This window comes from Podarcis cretensis (genome assembly GCF_951804945.1).
Source record: "Podarcis cretensis genome assembly, chromosome: 2".
Taxonomy (NCBI): Eukaryota; Metazoa; Chordata; class Lepidosauria; order Squamata; family Lacertidae; genus Podarcis; species Podarcis cretensis.
Genome location: NC_137171.1, coordinates 119,598,860 through 119,613,877, shown reverse-complemented (window position 1 = coordinate 119,613,877; position 15,018 = coordinate 119,598,860). Strand labels below are relative to the sequence as shown.

The window sequence follows — 15,018 nt, the reverse complement described above, 5'->3', positions numbered from 1 at the left end:
GAGCTGTGGGAGTTGCAGTTCTGCGAGAGAAATAGGGGAAACAGGAGAAAGAGGGGTCTCCTAACTTCTCTCCGCACCCTTAAAAAACTACAGTTCCCACAGCTCTTTGGGAAAGCAGTGTGGTACTTTAAATGGACCGTGCAAAATCACTTTTTAGACCTGTAATTTTGTCTCAAAGGGAAGTTGAAAAGACAGGCAACGAAAGAGAGAATAAAACAGATAACTTTTTTATTTTTAAAAACAGCATTAAGGATATTTCATTAGTCGAGAACAGGGGTGGGCCTGTGGACTACCACCTCCATCATCCCTTGCCATTGGCGATCTTCGTTAGGGCTGATGGAGTCGGAGTCCAATAAGGAATTGGCCACCCCATTTGCGGAACTCCCCGCCACAAGGCCTTAAACCAGCCTCCCCCAATCTGGTGCCCTCCAGATATTGCTGGACTCCCAAGTCCCATCATCCCAGACCACTGGCTGTGTTGGCTGGGGCTGACTGGAGCTGAGGTGGTGGGAGCTTTAGTTCAACGGTATCTTGGGGTGGAGGGGCGCTTGATCAAACATATATTAAAACTGATTTAATCTGCTTATTTAATTAATTTAACGGACGCTGCAGATCTTGTGGGGAGGGGAAGATTAAACCATGGAAAGGGGAGGTATCTTAAGATAATGCTGCAGGCACCTGATGAAATGGTGCATAAAAGCACCCGCTATTAAAAAGATTTATGTAAATCTCAAAAGGTGCTGCAAAGTCTTTTATGCTTTTCTCGGCAAAGCAACAACTTCACTGCTAATTCATCTTTTAAGAATCAGATTTCACTGTTAAAGCACAGTTAAGTCATCCAAACAACAATTTCAACGGGGTGTGGGGAAATCAATGCTGATTCATCTGGTCATAACTTATTATTAAAATGATGCTAGGAAGTTCAATTCGTTTCCACCCCTTTCCCTTTCACATCCTTTTTTTTTTTTTTTTTTTGGTCCTCTAAACCTCCAAGCCACTTTGGTCTTTCCGCCAAAATCCCTCACCAAAGGCACTTTGCAAGCACCCAGTGCTGCTTCCAGGCTTATAACCTTCCTGCAAAGTTTAGTTATTTGCTGCTATTTAACTGTTTAGAATACTGCTTTATTTGATGTAAGTTATGTGAAAAGTTATTCTCATTCTTCTTGCATCAGATCAGATTGTTATTGCTAACATTTGACATTTTATTGTTTTTCTAATAATAATAATAATAATAATAATAATAATAATAATAATAATAATAATATTTGTACCCCGCCCATCTGGCTGGGTCTCCCCAGACACTCTGGGCAGCTTCCAACAAAGATTAAAAATACATTAAAATATGTGTTGGAAGCCACTCAGAGTGGGTATAAATAATCAGATGGGCGGGGTATAAATAATAAAGTTATAGTTGTTGTTAAGGTAGATCAATATCATCTGCCCCACATATTGTGGATGAGTGGGGCTGAGTGCGGGAGCAGAAACGAGAGAGAGGACTGCCCAAGTCTTCCTAACGAATTTGTGGAACGGAGGGAAACAGTCAATGTGCAAAGGCCTAAGCGCCATATAAATGTAAAAAATAAACGTAATTTACCCGCCTTATAAAATTAAGGGGGATTTCAGGCCGACGTTGCCGCTTTTGTGCTGGCGTGGCTCAGCTTGTGTTTCATAAGGTGCGACCTGTCGGTGAAGCTGTCCCCGCAGTCTAAGCATTTGTATGACTTGAACCCTTTGTGGGTGTTCTGGTGGAAGTTGAGGTGCGAGCTCTGGGTGAACGACTTCCCGCAGGTGAGGCATTTGTGAGGCTTCTCCCCCGTGTGGATCTTCTGGTGCTTGTGAAGATTGGAGGACTGGCTGAAGCCCTTCCCGCAGGTGGGGCACTTGTGGGCCTTCTCACCTGTGTGGGTTACCCTGTGCTTCAGGAAGCTGGACCTGTGATCGAAGGCCTTCCCGCAGGTGGGGCACTGGTAGGCCCGCTCTGCTGCGTGGCTCCGCCGGTGTGCGCGGAGGAGCGGGAGCTCGCCGAAGCTCTCCCCGCACCGCGAGCACCGGTAGGTCTTGCCACCGGCGTGCGCCTTGCGGTGCTGGCAAAACTTGGCGCGCTGGCCGAAGCTCTTCCCGCAGTCGGGGCACCGGTAGATCGGGGCGCCCACGTGCATTTTCATGTGCTTCTGGAGGTTGGACGATTGGTGGAAGCCCTTGCCGCAGTCCCCGCACTTGTAGGGCTTCTCGCCCGTGTGCAGGCGCCTGTGCTTCGTGAGGTGAGAGCGCGCCCGGAAGGCCTTCTGGCAGTAGGAGCATTTGTAGGGCTTCTCGCCGGTGTGGATGAGGTGGTGTTGGGACAGGTAGGAGCGCCGGCAGAAACTCTTCCCGCACTCGGAGCATTTGTAGGGTCCTGGCCCAGGACAGAGGCCCTGCGGCGGCTTCGGTTTGACGCTATTCCCATTTGGGGAGGCGGTGGCCTCGGTCTCCGAGCTCTCTGGCAGCTCCCAGGCAGCTGTTTTCTTTGGACTTGCTTCTGTCCCTCTCGCCAGCCCATGAGGACTTCTGGTTACTTCTTCCTGATTGTTGGACGAGGGAACATCTCGCCCCGTGCTTTGCAGCTGCGGCCCCCGGGATTCTCTCTGCAAGGAACTTTCTAAGAGGTGGCAGGTCTTTGCGTCCCCAGAAACGGGCTCGTCTAGTGTGGGTTCGCCTGGAAAGAGGGAGAAAGAACATGGCACAACTTTTAAAACGTCGACACATTATTTAATTAGAATTGCAGAAGTGGCTGAGATCCGAAAGGGCATCAAGTTCCTCTCCCAGCCAATGCAGAAAATAGTTATTGTATTGTTTTTATTTATTTCGGTTTATTTTAATTTTTATTTATTGCATTGATTAATCACCCGGTTAATAATTCTCTGGAATTGTAGAGTTGGGAGAAGACCTCAAAGGCATCTTAGTCTAGCTCCCACCATTACCCTTAAAGGTAAAGGGACCCCTGACCATTAGGTCCAGTCGTGACCGACTCTGGGGTTGCAGTGCTCATCTCACTTTACTGGCTGAGGGAGCCGGAGTACAGCTGGTCATGTGGCCAGCAGGACTAAGCCGCTTCTGGCGAGCCAGAGCAGCGCACAGAAACTCCGTTTACCTTCCTGCCAGAGCGGTACCTATTTATCTACTTGCACTTTGATGTGCTTTCGAACGGCTAGGTTGGCAGGAGCAGGGATCGAATAACGGGAGCTCACCCAGTCATGGGGATTCGAACTGCCGACCTTCTGATCACTGCCGACCTTCTGATCGGCAAGTCCTAGGCTCTGTGGTTTAACCCACAGCGCCACCCGCATCCCTTCCCTTACTCTAACCCTAACCCTAACCCTAACCCTCCTCTTCTTCCTCCCATGTGCCCCCTGTGGCTTCCTCAGATCTGATCTGGAGGCTAAGGAGAAGCCCCAGAACAGAATTATGGGAGAAGTCCCAGAAGAACGGAAAGGAGCATTATGGGAATTGGAGTCGTGCAAGAACATCTGAATTTCCAGCATGCTGGAGGAGGAAGGCAGAAATGGGCATTGTGGGAAGTGGAGTCATCTAATAACACAGATTTCTCCATCCCTGGTCTAAAGAAGAAGAAGACAGCCTTACACAACAGAAAACCAGCATGGTTAGCATCACTGATCTCCCAGCTGGGCCCCAGCACCTCTTCGGGCTCCAGAACCTCCTCTTCCTTGCGGCGATTCACATTCGCCTCTGTAGGCACCTGAATCAGGCACAAAATACAGCAAGAAAAATCAAGAGTGTGGCCGCTGTGAGCTTAAATCGGATTTGGCACCCGCCAATTGCACTGAAAGTTGTCAATATAATATTATTATTTATTGAATTTATATACTGCCCTATACCTGGAGGTCTCAGGGCGATTCACAAAAAGATCACAATATATAAAATCAAAATCTAAACCACAACCCAATAACAACCCCCCAGAAAGTGCCACATTTTAAAAGTGTATAGGATGTCAGTCAGGTCAACCAAAGGCCTGTTCAAAAACGGATGTTTTTGCCTGCCGCCTAAAGGTGTATAGTGAAGTCAAGAGGTGAACTTTCCTGGGGAGAACATTCCACATGTGGGGAGCCACTGCAGAGAAGGCCCTGTTCTCGCGTTGCCACCATCTGGACCTCTCGAGGAGGTGGCACACGAAGGAGGGCCTCAGAAGATGACCTCAGGGTCCGGGTAGGTTCATATGGCAAGAGGCAATCACCAACCTTTCTAGGCCAGAGGACACAATTGGAATTTCATGAAAATGGCCGCCCGTCACAAAATGGCTCCCCAGTGGAGGGCGGCATGACACAAAACAGCTACGTTGGCTGTGTGTCGCGTCACACAAAATGGCTGTCACACTGATTGATGAAGACCTTTCATGGCCAAGACCAACAACGTCCATTGTTGGGGAATGCAAGTGCAGGGAGGGCAGTTGACCTCAGGTCCTGCTAAGGATCCACTGTGAGATTAAGATGCTAGATGAGATGGTCCAGGTTCTTCTGTACGTTCCCCACCCCATTCCTGAGATTTAACAGAATTATAATGGGGGTTCACCACCCCGTCACACCTGCTGCTCCTGTTCCTCCACCTGCAGCTGCCTCAGCAGGAAATCCTCCGCCAGGTCCACCGCCTGGGAGCAGGTCTCTGGGCCGCGATCCCTGACCCAACTCTGGATCTCCGCTGGCAGGATGGCCAGGAACTGCTCCAGGATCAGCAGCTCCAGGATCTGCTCCTTGGAGTGCCTCTCCACCTTCAACCACCGCCAGCACAGATCCTGGAGGCAGCTGTAGGTCCCTCTCGGCCCCTCGGCTTCCTGGTAGCAGAAGCAACGGAAGTACTGGCGGTTCTTCTCCCTGGTGAGGGCGTCCCTGCGCAAGATGGCCGCCTTCACTTTCCCATAATCCTCTCTGTCTCTGGCCTCCAGGCTCCAAAAGGCCCGCTCAGCTTCCCCGCTGAGGGCCGTCAGCAGCCGGGCCGCCCACTCTTCCCGGGGCCACCGGCAGGCTTTGGCCACTTGCTCGAAGGAGGCCAGGAAGGCCTTGGCGTCGTCCCAGGGGGTGGGCTCCTCCAGAAGCTGGGTGGCCTCCCACCTCAAGTTGGGGGACTCCAAGGTCCCCAGGAACTCTTGCCACTGGCTCTCCCATTCCTGAAGGAGCCCTTCGCCTGGAACCTGCGTCAGCTGTCTTCCCGACGCCTTGCAAAGCAATTCCCGAATGCTCCCCGCCTGGAAGACGCGAGGGGCTCTTTCGGACCCTTTCGCCCCCATCTCGGGTTCAAATTCTGAGAAGCTGGTCTCCTCTGTTTTGATCTTGGGCCGTCCTTCCTGCCCAGAAGGGACTTCTTCTCGGGAATCTGGCGATGCCATGACAAACCCCTCTGCCATTTCCATTGCCCACCACCCAAGGTTAAGGATGGGGAATCTTCCTCCTGAACCTTGGAAGCTAAAAAAAGTCTTAAGCCTGCTGGACCAGTGACCTGATTCCGTAGAAGGGCAGTTATAACTGTTGGAGCAGTAATAGGTGCCCAGTTCTCCTGGGGTGGCATCTATTGTTTTCTTGCCAAAGATGAGGTGAAAACTCCAGAATAAACCAAATCTGCCTACAGGAGAAAAGAACACAGACCAAAATATTTTATTAATTTATTTGGAAGAATAGATATAAAACCCCCAGTTCTTTTTTAATTTTTTAGTTTGGCAGTGTCCAGTAAAATCATGGAAATATCACAGAATATCCCATACCCTTTTATTTATATTATTTCTTAATTTGTCATTTGCATTTTCAGAAACATCCTATACGTTTTCAAATGTGTTTCTGGGATGGGGTGGAAGGGAAGGTGGGTTTTATTGGTTTGGTTGTTGTTGCCCTCTTTATTACATATTTTGTGGTTTTATCTTGTATTTTCATGTTGTGAACTGTCCTCAGATCTACGGATGAATAAGATGATGATTAATAATAATAATAATAATAATAATAATAATAATAATAATTTATTTATACACCACCCATCTGGCTGGGTTTCCCCAGCCACTCTGGGCGGCTTCCAACAAAACACTAAAATACAATAACCTATTAAACATTAAAAGCTTCCCTAAACAGGGCTGCCTTCAGATGTCTTCTAAAAGTTTGGTAGTTATTTTTCTCTTTAACATCTGATGGGAGGGCATTCCACAGGGCAGGTGCCACCACCGAGAAGGCCCTCTGCCTGGTTCCCTGTAACTTGGCTTCTCGCAGCGCGCAGTATAGGTGAAGGGCGGTATAGAAGTTTAATAAATAATAATAAAAATAATTTAAAAACGTTTAAAAACCTTAACACAATCAAATCATAAAATACAGGAGGAATGACCGACATGGAATCAAATGAATTCTCTACAAAGTCTTGGAGAAACAGCAGGCAACAAAATATCAGGATGGCAGGTCTCTTTCCAATTTCCACAGGAACAGTTATTTAAAGGTGTTATCATACCACTTTAAACAGCCATGACTTCCCACAAATAATCCTGGGAAGTATAGTTTGTTAAGGGTGGTGGGAGGTTTATTTATCATTTTACATTTTACATTGACATAAATTACAGAGTTTAAACCATACAAGCATATTCAACTTCCCTTCACTCCCTTCTATGGTTCATTTTATTTTCCCTTTACTGTCGCATATTCTAATTAATCCTCACTTTTCCTCTCCTGGTTTTCCCTTCCATTATAAATGTAACTGCTCAATTTATTCTAGTCCTGCCAACGTTTAACATGGTTTACAGTAGTTTTTCAAACATTCCGCAATTCCCCATTATTATTTTTAAAGTTCTTTCTTCCTGATCACTTATTCTTCCAGTTAAACTAGCCATTTCTACATGTTCCATCAATTTCGTCTGCCAGCGGGTGCTGAGAGATGTTAGGAGACCAGTGCGGCTTAACAACCAATCCCTCTAGCCAGGGAAATATTGGGAATTGTAACTCTGCAGGCATGGAAATAGAGAATGTCATCTGACAGCTCTTGGCATGTCCAGGTAAGGAACACACCTGATACCCCGGGGAGCTGCTGCCAGCCAGTGTCGACAGCACTGGGGTAGATGCACCAAGGGTCAGAATGTGGGGACAGGGCAGTTTTTTCTAGGGGGCACCACCCCAACTTTCCTGTTGTCCACTCACCAGCCAGCTTCACCTTGGATCTTCGGCTAGGAGAAAGTCTCAAGGCAGATGGCTTCTGTTTCCAATAAGTAAAAGAGGAAATAATTAAGAAAAGAAGGTGGAGGAACCGGAAAAGCAGATGTTATATATTTTTTTTAAATGTCATATGCATGTGATTTCTCACATGCAGACCTCTCTAGGAATGGCACATTTGCTACTTTAACCCTTCCCATGTGCGAGGGACACTTGGTGCGTGAAAAAATTCTCCTTATAGACCCTCCACCAGGGGTCAGCAAACCCTTTCAACAGGGGGCCGGTCCACTGTCCCTCAGATCTTGTGGGGGGCCGGGCTATATTTTGAAGGGGGGGAAATGGATGAATTTCTATGCCCCACAAATAACCCAGAGATACATTTTAAATAAAAGCACACATTCTACTCATGTAAAAACACCAGGCAGGCCCCACAAATAACCCAGAGATACATTTTAAATAAAAGGACACATTCTACTCATGTAAAAACATGCTGGTTCCTGGACTGTCTGCTGGCCAGATTTAGAAGACGATTGGGCCGGATCCGGCCCCCAGGCCTTAGGTTGCCTACCCATGCTCCACACTAAGGGTTGATGTGCTGCATAGGAGCCAAATTCTAGGTGCCAAAGTCCCTCTGGGGCCCCCAATAAAATATTTGAGAGGCTTGTGCCCCCCCCAAAAAAAGTTAATGGGCATTGCCATTCAAATGGTGTGTGTGCTGTGTCATTTGATCGATTATGCAGGGCAGGGCTTACCCCCCCCCCAATACAGGGGTACCTCAGGTTAAGAACTTAATTAGTTCTGGAGGTCTGTTCTTAACCTGAAACTGTTCTTAACCTGAAGCACCACTTTAGCTAATGGGGCCTCAGGCTGCTGCTGCCGTGCGATTTCTGTTCTCTCTTTTTTAAAAAAATGATATTTATTAGAAGTTTAAATATTACAGAAAAAAGAAAAAAAGAAAACAACAAAAAAATTTAACAAAACATACATTACAATACATATAAAAGGAGGGGGAAAAAACATAAAAACCAATACAACAATAACAATAAAAAAAGAAAAAACACACATCCAATATTCCATATCTTAATCTTCCAATTACTTGTTTCATCGACCTCTTCACACCTCCCTTTTTGTATTCTAGTTTAATTATTTGTTTCAGCAAATTCTTTCCATCTTTCTCAATTTTTATTGGGTAATTTATCTTAACAGTCTATTTTTTTAAAAAAATAATTTTTATTCATTTTTCAAACACATAATAAAAACCAACAAAACACAAAACAAAAACATACAAAACATTTAAACAAGTATAACTTCATAATCGTATTTTCATACACCTTCTTTCCTTCGACTTCCCCATACCTCCCCATCCCTGCATCCTTGTTTTATGGTTCTTTAGCAGCCCTTTGGTCAATTTATCTTAATTCCCTTTCATTAAATTTCCTTTACTTTTTTAGTTACAGCTGTAATTCTCTGTTTCTTACCCCTTGACATCTTAACATTCCTCAATTTTACAACAGTTTTTAAGGTATATTTTAAATTTCTTCCAGTCCTCTTCCACTGTCTCCTTCCCCTGGTCACGGATTCTGCCCGTCATCTCAGCCAGTCCCATAAAGTCCATCACCTTTGTTTGCCATTCTTCCAGAGTAGGTAGTTCTTGCATCTTCCAATACTTTGCCAGTAGAATTCTTGCTGCTGTGGTGGCATACATAAAGAAAATCCTATCCTTCTTTAACACCAATTGGCCAACCATGCCCAAGAGAAAAGCCTCTGGTTTCTTAGGAAAAGTCCACCTAAGGACCTTCTTAATTTCATTATAGATCATTTCCCAGAAAGCTTTAATCTTCGGGCAGGTCCACCAAAGGTGATAAAAAGTACCTTCAGTCTCATTACATTTCCAACATTTATTATTAAATTTGCAAGCTTGACTGGGGTCATGTACCACCTATAGATCATTTTCATTATGTTTTCTTTTAAAGCATTACATGCAGTAAATTTAATACCGGTAGTCCATAACTGTTCCCAGTCAGCAAACATAATATCATGACCGATGTCTTGTGCCCATTTAATCATAACTGATTTCACCGTTTCATCCTGTGTGTTCCATTTCAACAGCAAATTATACATTCTTGATAAGTTCTTAGTATTGGGTTCTAACAATTCTGTTTCTAGTTTTGACCTCTCTTTCTGAAATCCTATTTTCCTGTCCTGTTTAAATGTCTCATTTATCTGATGATAGTGCAACCAATCTCGAACTTTGGGCTTTAATTTCTCATAACTCTGAAGTTTAACCCTTTCACCATCATGTTCTAAAATTTCACAATATTTTGGCCATTTAGAGTCCATATTATTATCTTAACAGTCTAACCTATTAATTAACTCAACAAAGCCTTTCCATCTTTCACTATATTCTGTCATTCAGTTTGCCTTAATTTATTTTAACCTTATCTTACCATAAAATACCTTAAAGCTTAAAACTTAATACTTATTTATACATAACTCCTTATATCATTTCTACTAAAGCCAAATAGTTTCATTCCAACATTTTTCCTAATACTCATTAATTTTACACTAATTCCCAAAGTAAATCTTTAAAAACTTTCCGTGCGATTTCTGTTCTCATCCTGAAACAAAGTTCTTCCTTTAACACTAATTGGCCGACTATGCCCAAGAGAAAGGCCTCTGGTTTCTTGGGGAAGGTATATTTAAATACCTTTTTCAGTTCATTATATATCGTCTCCCAGAAAGCCTTAATCTTCGGGCACGTCCACCAAAGGTGAAAGAATGTACCCTCAGTTTCTTTACATTTCCAACACTTGTTATCAGGCAAGTGATAAATTTTTGCAAGCTTGACTGGGGTCATGTACCACCTATAGATCATTTTCATAATGTTTTCTCTTAAGGCATTACATGCTGTAAACTTCATACCGGTGGTCCACAACTTTTCCCAGTGAGCAAACATAATGTTATGACCAATGTCCTGTGCCCATTTAATCATAGCTGATTTAACTGTTTCATCCTGAGTATTCCATTTCAGCAGCAAGTTATACATTCTTGAAAGAATCTTAGTTTTAGGTTCCAACAATTCTGTTTCCAATTTCGATTTTTCCACCTGGAAGCCCAATTTTTTATCCATATTATAGGCCTCTCTTATTTGATAATAATGAAGCCTGATCTCGCAATTTATCTTTTAGTTTCTCAAAACTCTGCAATTTCCATTTATCTCCTTCTTGTTCTAATATCTCCCAATATTTCGGCCACTTGGCCTCCATATTGAGTCTTTTCAGAGCCTTTGCCTCCATGGGTGACAACCACCTTAACCCGAGGTACTATTTCTGGGTGAGCGGAGTCTGTAACCTGAAGCGTATGTAACCTGAGGTACCACTGTATTTTATACAAGTGATGAGCTGTAATTCAGCTTCATTGGATAAGCCCCCATTGGGTCTCCTATGGGAAGGCTTTAAAAAAGGACTGGCCAAATTCATGAGCAAGGCTACCCATGGCCCCCCAGCAATGTTCTTGCATCTCTGAATTCCCTGCTGCAGGGATGAAGAAACGCCCCGAGGGCATGTAAAAAAGTTTGGTCTTTTCAAAGTGGCGCATCAACTGGAGAATCGTAGAATCGTCGAGTTGGACAGGACCCTGAGGGTCATCTGGTCCAACCCCTAGCAATGTGGGGGAGGAGGGGGTTTATTGGTTTGTGTACATTATTATTATTATTATTATTATTATTATTATTATTATTATTTGCTCTTGTTATTTTTAGGCATTTTGTTATTTTTATGTTGTGAACTGCTCTGAGAGCAGATGATGTGTGGTATATTATTATTATTATTATTATTATTATTATTATTATTATTATTATTATTACAGTGGTACCTCAGGTTACATACGCTTCAGGTTACAGACTCCGCTAACCCAGAAATCATGCTTCAGGTTAAGAACTTTGCTTCAGGATGAGAACAGAAATCGTGCTCCAGCGGTGCAGCGGCAGCGGGAGGCCCCATTGGCTAAAGTGGTGCTTCAGGTTAAGAACAGTTTCAGGTTAAAAACGGACCTCCAGAACGAATTAAGTACTTAACCCGAGGTACCACTGTATTAGAATTTATATACCGCCCTATACCCGGAGGTCTCAGGGCAGTTCACAAAAAAGATGACAATATATAAAATCAAAATAGAAACAATAACTCAATAGCATCCCTCCCCCCAAAGAAGAGCCACATTTTAAAAGGGTATAGGATGTCAATCAGGTCAACCAAATATACAAATTTAATTACTTAAAAAAGCATCCATGACAGATGGGCAGGTGAATTAAGGAAAAGAAAGAAAGAAAGAAAGAGAGAGAGAGAGAGAGAGAGAGAGAGAGAGAGAGAGAAAGGCTCTAATTAACAGAGTCGTTCGTTCATTTCGATTGTATGCTACAGAAAACAGTGAATTCCGCAAAGGGGAAAATTAGCGAAGTATATTATACTGTAGCCTTTTTAATCCATGGGTAGGAATAATTGTTGCACCCGAGCAGAGACAAAAGGAGTCAAACAACACCAAGGTGTTAATCCAGAGAAAGAGCGTTTTATTCTGCCATGGGGGGGGGGGGCAGAAGGCACCTGTGTGATTCAGTTCACAAAAGACAGGCCGCACCGAAAACATTTTACAAGCAGGTTTTATCCTTTTTTCAAACCCCTTTTTCCTCTCCCCCTTCACAGATTCTTACATAGAAATGTTGCTTTTCGTTCTCTGGCTCTGTTCCCGGAAGTATGTTGCAAATCAATGTACCAGGACAAGGTTATCTGGGATCTGGGAAGCGAAAAGCTTTTCTGTTCTCAGCTATGGGTTTGTTACAGCGTTTTCGTTACAGAGGACTGCTTTGTTGTTGTTTAGTCGTTTAGTCGTGTCCGACTCTTCGTGACCCCATGGACCAGAGAACGCCAGGCACTCCTGTCCTCCACTGCCCCCCGCAGCTTGGTCAGACTCATGCTGGTAACCTCGAAAACACTATCCAACCATCTCGTCCTCTGTCGCCCCCTTCTCCTTGTGCCCTCCATCTTTCCCAACATCAGGGTCTTCTCCAGGGAGTCTTCTCTTCTCATGAGGTGGCCAAAGTACTGGAGCCTCAGCTTCACAATCTGTCCTTCCAGTGAGCACTCAGGGCTGATTTCCTTCAGAATGGAGAGGTTTGATCTTCTTGCAGTCCATGGGACTCTCAAGAGTCTCCTCCAGCACCATAATTCAAAAGCATCAATTCTTCGGCGATCAGCCTTCTTTATGGTCCAGCTCTCACTTCCATATATCACTACTGGGAAAACCATAGCTTTAACTATACGGACCTTTGTTGGCAAGGTGATGTCTCTACTTCTCAAGATGCTGTCTAGGCCTGTCATTGCCCTTCTCCCAAGAAGCAGGCGTCTTTTAATTTCGTGGCTGCTGTCACCATCTGCAGTGATCATGGAGCCCAAGAAAGTAAAATCTCTCACTGCCTCCATTTCTTCCCCTTCTATTTGCCAGGAGGTGATGGGACCAGTAGCCATGATCTTCGTTTTTTTGATGTTGAGCTTCAGACCATATTTTGCACTCTCCTCTTTCACCCTCAATAAAAGGTTCTTTAATTCCTCCTCACTTTCTGCCATCAAGGTTGTGTCATCTGCATATCTGAGGTTGTTGATATTTCTTCCGGCAATCTTAATTCCGGCTAGGGATTCATCCAGCCCAGCCTTTCGCATGATGAATTCTGCATATAAGTTAAATAAGCAGGGAGACAAAATGCAGCCTTGTCGTACTCCTTTCCCAATTTTGAACCAGTCAGTTGTTCCATATCCAGTTCTAATTGTAGCTTCTTGTCCCACATAGAGATTTCTCAGGAGACAGATGAGGTGATCAGGCACTCCCATTTCTTTAAGAACTTGCCATAGTTTGCCATGGTCGACACAGTCAAAGGCTTTTGCATAGTCAATGAAGCAGAAGTAAATGTCTTTCTGGAACTCTCTAGCTTTCTCCATAATCCAGCGCATGTTTGCAATTTGGTCTCTGGTTCCTCTGCCTCTTCTAAATCCAGCTTGCACTTCTGGGAGTTCTCGGTCCACATACTGCTTAGCTCGTGCTTTTTGTCTTAGAGGAAAATGCTGTTTTTAAAATGCGTACGCCGAGGCCTGACTGGGGGGGGGGGGATTCACAAACAGGTTTTTTTAGGGCTTTCTGGGGTAACCCTAACTGTACCCCTTCAATACTACAATGAACAATATATTTAAATGCAAGGTTCACAATCCTGCCGCCTTATCCTGCTTTTTAAAGAGATGTGATCTGATCATCTGGGTTGCTTGGCCCCTGTTCACAGGAACAGCTGCCTCGTCCAGCATTGCAGGGGGTTGGACTAGATGACCCTCGGAACCCTTCCATCTTCTCTGCGGCTGCCGGCTTGTTGGGGGTTAAACCGAGAGATGCGCGGCGTCCTAGAGAGGCAGCGAAAGGAGGAAGGGGCGGCCGCTTCCTGCCCTGGCAAAGCGACGCCGGGTGAGCGCCAGGAGGAGCCCCGAGATGAGCGCGAGATGCAAAGTGTGTTGGGTGTGTCTGTTTGTGTGTTTTCAAGTTGTCTGGAAGAAGAAGCCCTGCTGCAGGGCTTATTCAACATCTTTATCAACGACTTGGATGATGGACTCAAGGGCATCCTGATCAAATTTGCAGATGACACCAAACTGGGAGGGGTGGCTAACACCCCAGAGGACAGGATCACACTTCAAAACGACCTTGACAGATTAGAGAACTGGGCCAAAACAAACAAGATGAATTTTAACAGGGAGAAATGTAAAGTATTGCACTTGGGCAAAAAAAATGAGAGGCACAAATACAAGATGGGTGACACCTGGCTTGAGAGCAGTACATGTGAAAAGGATCTAGGAGTCTTGGTTGACCACAAACTTGACATGAGCCAACAGTGTGACACGGCAGCTAAAAAAGCCAATGCAATTCTGGGCTGCATCAATAGGAGTATTGCATCTAGATCAAGGGAAGTAATAGTGCCACTGTATTCTGCTCTGGTCAGACCTCACCTGGAGTACTGTGTCCAGTTCTGGGCACCACAGTTCAAGAAGGACACTGACAAACTGGAACGTGTCCAGAGGAGGGCAACCAAAATGGTCAAAGGCCTGGAAACGATGCCTTATCAGGAACGGCTAAGGGAGCTGGGCATGTTTAGCCTGGAGAAGAGGAGGTTAAGGGGTGATATGATAGCCATGTTCAAATATATAAAAGGATGCCACATAGAGGAGGGAGAAAGGTTGTTTTCTGCTGCTCCAGAGAAGCGGACACGGAGCAATGGCTCCAAACTACAAGAAAAAAGATTCCACCTAAACATTAGGAGGAACTTCCTGACGGTAAGAGCTGTTCGACAGTAGAATTTGCTGCCAAGGAGTGTGGTGGAGTCTCCTTCTTTGGAGGTCTTTAAGCAGAGGCTTGACAACCATATGTCAGGAGTGCTCTGATGGTGTTTCCTGCTTGGCAGGGGGTTGGACTCGATGGCCCTTGTGGTCTCTTCCAACTCTATGATTCTATGATTCTAGGAAGCTGCCTTATACAGATTAGCTACTGGCCCACCTACTATTGCAGGCACAGACTGGCAGCAGCTCTGCAGGCGGGAGCGTTTGACCAGCCCTAGCCAGGGCACAGTACGTGGCACTTCAGGAGGTGAAATTTAGGGGGGGGGGTTTGGGGGGGGAATCAGCAATGGGACTTAAAAATACGTTGCACCCTCAAAGGGTGCACCTTCATTATCTCCAATGACAGCCACAAAAAATGGGTGTGAGGAATTCAAACCTGCTTTTATTTTTGTGAGCGGGCAACTTTTGTAGCCGAGAGAGATTGTCTTCCA

The 15,018-nt window shown here is 45.0% G+C and overlaps 1 protein-coding gene and 1 long non-coding RNA gene across 3 annotated transcripts; both read right to left on the bottom strand.

Moving 5' to 3' along the window:
* Positions 1–211: 211 nt before the first annotated feature.
* Positions 212–7,828, bottom strand: LOC307208269 (uncharacterized protein). Of its 2 annotated transcripts, XM_079962912.1 has the most exons (4): positions 7,024–7,828; positions 4,580–5,610; positions 3,622–3,736; positions 212–2,695 (listed from the first exon to the last, which is right to left on the bottom strand). In XM_079962912.1, exons 2-4 carry the CDS (start codon positions 5,399–5,401, stop codon positions 1,620–1,622), a joined length of 2,013 nt encoding a protein of 670 aa, XP_079819038.1. In that variant the 5' UTR covers positions 5,402–5,610; positions 7,024–7,828; the 3' UTR covers positions 212–1,619. The 2 variants fall into 2 exon arrangements, with proteins under 2 accessions (XP_079819038.1, XP_079819039.1); XM_079962913.1 differs by lacking the exon at positions 7,024–7,828 and having other exon boundaries at positions 4,580–5,656.
* A 3,881-nt stretch (positions 7,829–11,709) lies between these two features.
* Positions 11,710–13,366, bottom strand: LOC307209268. Its single transcript, XR_013835494.1, has 2 exons — positions 13,242–13,366; positions 11,710–12,022 (listed from the first exon to the last, which is right to left on the bottom strand). It is a non-coding gene; the product is annotated as an uncharacterized lncRNA (long non-coding RNA).
* Between the last annotated feature and the right edge of the window lie 1,652 nt (positions 13,367–15,018).